The sequence below is a fragment of the Hevea brasiliensis genome, unplaced genomic scaffold (genome assembly GCF_030052815.1).
Source record: "Hevea brasiliensis isolate MT/VB/25A 57/8 unplaced genomic scaffold, ASM3005281v1 Scaf244, whole genome shotgun sequence".
NCBI lineage: Eukaryota > Viridiplantae > Streptophyta > Magnoliopsida > Malpighiales > Euphorbiaceae > Hevea > Hevea brasiliensis.
Window position 1 is genome coordinate 99,687 of NW_026614745.1, and position 4,943 is coordinate 104,629.

At 35.7% G+C, this 4,943-nt stretch overlaps 1 protein-coding gene across 1 annotated transcript; it reads right to left on the minus strand.

Annotated features, from left to right (window-relative positions):
* Window positions 1-1,787: 1,787 nt before the first annotated feature.
* On the minus strand, window positions 1,788-4,647 carry LOC110669744 (receptor-like protein kinase FERONIA). Its single transcript, XM_058141829.1, has one exon. It carries the CDS (start codon window positions 4,616-4,618, stop codon window positions 2,012-2,014), a length of 2,607 nt encoding a protein of 868 aa, XP_057997812.1. The 5' UTR covers window positions 4,619-4,647; the 3' UTR covers window positions 1,788-2,011.
* Between the last annotated feature and the right edge of the window lie 296 nt (window positions 4,648-4,943).

The window sequence follows — 4,943 nt, forward strand, 5'->3', positions numbered from 1 at the left end:
AAGGAAGAAGAAGAAGAGAGGAGAGGAGATGAGAGAGAATTTTTTTTTTTTTGGGGGGGGGGGGGTGGTGGGGAGGGGTGGGGGGGGGAGAGCTCCTCCCGATTTTCTAAAAAAAATTAATTTATTTTTTTTTTCAGCTGACAGTGGAAATGATTTCTACTGTCACTCCCACTGCCACACGCAAAGTCACCTCAATTTTTTTTTTTTATTTTTGGGCTATTGCATAGATTGTCTATAAAATAAAACCAGAGTGATTAAAATGTTTTTCAGATTGAAAATAGAGTTAATGACATCTTAGTCATTTTTTCTAAAATTAACGATAATTTAATTGAAATTCTAATGACATAAACTAACTAGTAGATTTTATTATTATGTTAAAAACTAAATTACATGATTTTAAGATTATAGGAACTAAACTGTAGGTTTAAACAAATCTTAACAACTAAATTATACTTTACCCTTTAAGTAATCGTAAATTAGCAAAGTTCCCCTCAATTATACATATCAGTGAGAAATGTGATGTTGAAGCCATTAGATTACTGGTAATTCACTAGTTTAGAGGCTGAATGCAAAGAATTATGTGGGAGACGTGCGTTGACGGGAGGCTTCTACAAGTCTTCCATAACTCCCAAATAATTCAGAGTCCACTCAGCTTGATGTTGATGGGAAAGAGTGGAGCACTATAGCATTTGGCTGGAAGGTCCATTTCTCCGTTACAATGACAACCAATGGTCCCAATATTCTGTCCCGTACTAGGACTTCGTCAAAAATCGTAATTTATCACAAGTTTCCGTCGCGAAGGATAAAAACAGAATCGAAGACTTTTCAAGTCTTTCCAATGCCCCATATGTCACGGATTCCGATTTTTTCACACCATCCTTGTCTAAAAATATATATATAAAGATTTTTTCAGAGCATTTAATGAGGACTAACGAATTCGTGGGCATACTTCCTTCGGCTCAGGTCTCTATTCAACCCGAAAAAATAAGTCTAGTTGTCACATTAATGATGCAGCCCTTTGTACGCCTACAGATTTTTGCACAAAATTAAGTTACATTAAAAATATATTTTTTAATAAGAGCAAAAATAGACAGAAAAAGTTGACAGATTTATCATATACAAATATAATTTTAACTTTTAAACATAATCCAAAAGAAGTTTTCAATTTTTTAGGGACGATGGCCACTCTACGGAGGCCCTTGTGCATTAGGACTATGTCATCGTTCATTATTATCAACACTATGTTATCAATAATTTGAGAGTAATTATTAATTTATTTAATTAAAATTTATTATTAATATTTTAAAATTTTAAAAAATAATATTAAAATTTTTTAATTAAAAGTAATATTTTTTTATTTTTTTTTCTCTTTTAATATATATATGTGTGTGCATCGTGCACCGGTATTCCACTAATTCTTACAAAAAGAGGCAGCCTTATCCCTATTATAAACTAATCCAATTTTAAAGTTATGATAACGTTTTTAAATTTGTTTTTTTTTTTCATTGCATAATTGTGGAACATTTGTTTTAATTGCTGACTGATGAATACACTATTATAGTTATAATAAATTATTAAAATTAATATAAAAAAAAATAAAAATTCATTAGGTAACATTTAAGATTGCATATGATTTTTTATTTAATAAAAAATTAGGCGATGGAGAATAAATGCAACATTATTTGGCCACCACTCAGCCGAACTAATCATCGTTGAGCACTTGAGTTTGACATTATCCTTTTAGAAAACAACAAAAAAATGACAGGCTGTTGATTTATAAGCATATATATCATAAATTGCGTACAACACAAAATATATGAACAGACCCTAGTCGCCCAGCCAAATCCTCTAAAGTCTGGAAAGATGGATGACACCTGTTCATAAGAAGACAAAAATTTATTCGCAGGAAATACACCTAACCGGCTATTGGAAGAACTCAAAACCATCTATCAAACATGATATGATCACCAATTAAATATTAAGTGCTACTACAGACAGATAATTTTTACAATTAAATGGAGGTGTTTTTCATTTTTCCAAGCTCTGGCGTTGCAGTTAGTGGCATAGATTCAGTAGTTCCAATAATGCTTGTGTCAAAACTAATTGATCCATTTGCAGCACTCGAGTCGAACTGAGGTTCGCCAATGATATTAGCGGATGGACTATCAAAAAATGATACCTCTGGATAGACACATTCAATATCAGGATTCATTACCTTCTTCTCAGCATCTGCAGCCTCTTGAAGCTCCAATACAAATTCAAGTTTTCCCATCACATCATGCATGGTTGGTCGTTCAATCCCTTTATTACTTAGACAACTTAATGCAATCTCCACAAATTTACTAGAACACTCAGGAGCTATGCGGCCCTTCAGATGAGGATCAATTATTTGACAAAGAGTCCCATTCTGGATGCATTTTTGTGCCCAATTGACCAAATTCATTTGTTCCTCCTCCAACTTCTGGTTGAGAGGCTTCCGAGCACACAACACTTCCAATAATACTACCCCAAATGAATACACATCAGATTTTTCTGTCAATTGTTGGTATCGTGCATATTCTGGATCTAGATACCCCCAAGTTCCCTTTACTATGGTACTAACTGCCTCATTGTAAGCTATTTTTGATAACCCGAAATCTGAAACTTTGGCAACCCACTTTTCATCTAGCAGAATATTGCTAGTCTTTACATCACGATGGATTATTGTATTTGCCACTTCAGCATGAAGATAATGCAATCCGCGTGCTGCACCGATGCATATCTGAAGCCTTTTCTTCCATGGAAGTGGATTGTTGTTGCTTTCATATAGATGCTCCCGAAGTGTCCCATTGATCATATAGTCATAAACCAGGATCATTTCGCATTCATCAATGCAATATCCAATCAAAGATACTAGATTAACATGGCGGAGTTGGGACAGCATTTCTATCTCAGTTTTGAATTCGTGAATTCCTTGCTTCGATGATGAATCCAAACGTTTGATTGCAACTGGGATGGATCCACAGCCAATATATCCTTCATACACATTGCCGAATCCACCGTAACCAATAAAATTTTCATCATCAAAATTTTTTGTAGCTGCTTTCATTTCAAATATTGTAAATCGACGGCAACGGTCGGATGGCAGTGATGAAACAATTTGAGTGGACGGCATGGATTTGGCCTCACTCTTTCCAAAGTCCTTCACTCTCCTCTTTTTAAAAACAAAGAAACAAATAACAAGAGAGAGCGCTAGCATACCCCCAAAAACAGAACCAACAACGATTACTACCAAAAATATTTTCTCGTTAGTCTTCCCGTTCAATTTTGGAAGGTTTTCTGGTGGTGGACTACCCGCCAATAATTCAGGGCCGGGAGAGGCTAGACTACCGCCTGAATTATTCAACTTGAATATCTCTAGGCCGTTCAAGAAAGCATCAGCATATGTACGTTTTTTATCAAAATTGGGGTGTAAAGCGAGACACAAGTACTGCTTACTATGGCTGCCTTTGGGGATCCACAAGACGTAGTCTTTATACAGTGGAACACTGTTACCGCCGGACCAGAGCATTATATCTGCGTATGGCTCAGCTGTTTGATTGTTGATGAATATATAAAACACCACTTGGTCACTTCTTGTGACCTCAGGTCGAAACTCACAAAAATGGAGCCTAACAAGATAATTGAAACCAGCATCAATGGAGAAGCACCATGTAAGATTGTAATTCAGGTTAAGATGTGAATCAGGACCCATAAAACGCATGCTACCATATACCATTACAGGTGCAGTGTAGGCTGGTGTCTTCATTGTATACTGTATTTTGACATCAGGTGGTATAATTGTAAACCCAACTGCCCCACTAAAGATGTAATATAAATCTTGAAGCCATGTCCTATGCATTCCAGTGTCATCTTTCCCGCTGATATCTTGTCCACCAACATTTAGCCGATAAAATTTCTCAAGAGCGGTGGTGTTATCCAAATAAAATGGGTTACTATTGATGCCCACATAAGGAAGTGGGTTATTGTTGCCGCTGGCATAGAGGTTGTTGGGCATCGAAACTATCTCGATGCCATTTATGAAGGCAAAAGAACTTGCAGAAGGAGAGAATGTCAGATCAAGCTTCTGGTTATCCCACACGGTAATGATATACTCTTTGATGAAGGAGGCGACAGAAGGTTTCATAGCAGAAACAGTGAGAAAAGCACTAAAATTGTTGAGGAGAGTGTAAGTATTGGCACTAAGAGAGAAACGGGATTTGGAAATGTCAAGATTGGAGTAAGTAGCTGGATAGAAGTAGAGACGAACAAACTTTGGGCCAGGCGAGACGGGAAAGGTGTAGGTGAATTGCGATTGAAAAATACGGCCTGTCATATATGGAACTTGGGTTACTGATGGGTCTTGTTGAGAAGCTGTAAACGCAAATGATGCTGTTTCCGGGTTAGAGGCATGAAATTTGGAGTCGGGATCTCCATCCCAAGTGCGTCCATCCAGCGATGTAGAACTAGACGATGCGCCACAATCCAGGAGGATGAGGTCTACAGGAGTATATGACAGCGATTTCTTGATACCGGTTACAGAAGGGAGGAGGTGGAGGAGCAACACTAGACAGATACCTGGATGATCTCGGAGCGACATTGATCTTGAACACAAAAGATGGGGTGTACATTGCTCTAAATCTCATATATTTATGATAAATTTAAAAAATAAAAATTTAAAATAATTATTTTATCTTGTTATTTTAAATCTATCTCACTAAAATTAAATGTATCAGCTTTTCATTAGCTTTCAAATATTTTCATAAAAATTTTTTTATTAATCAAATAAAAATTTTGAAATTTATAAATTTTAAATTAAATATTTAAAATCTAAATTTAAAATTAAATTTTAAAATACAAACGCAACCTAAAGTAATTTAATGAGTTTGGTAATATGCATCGCAATAGTCATAACCCCTTCAAAA

What these genes read in the sequence shown, in the direction of transcription:
- LOC110669744 (XM_058141829.1), bottom strand. Translation starts at nt 4,618, where the DNA reads ATGTCGCTCCGAGATCATCCAGGTATCTGTCTAGTGTTGCTCCTCCAC.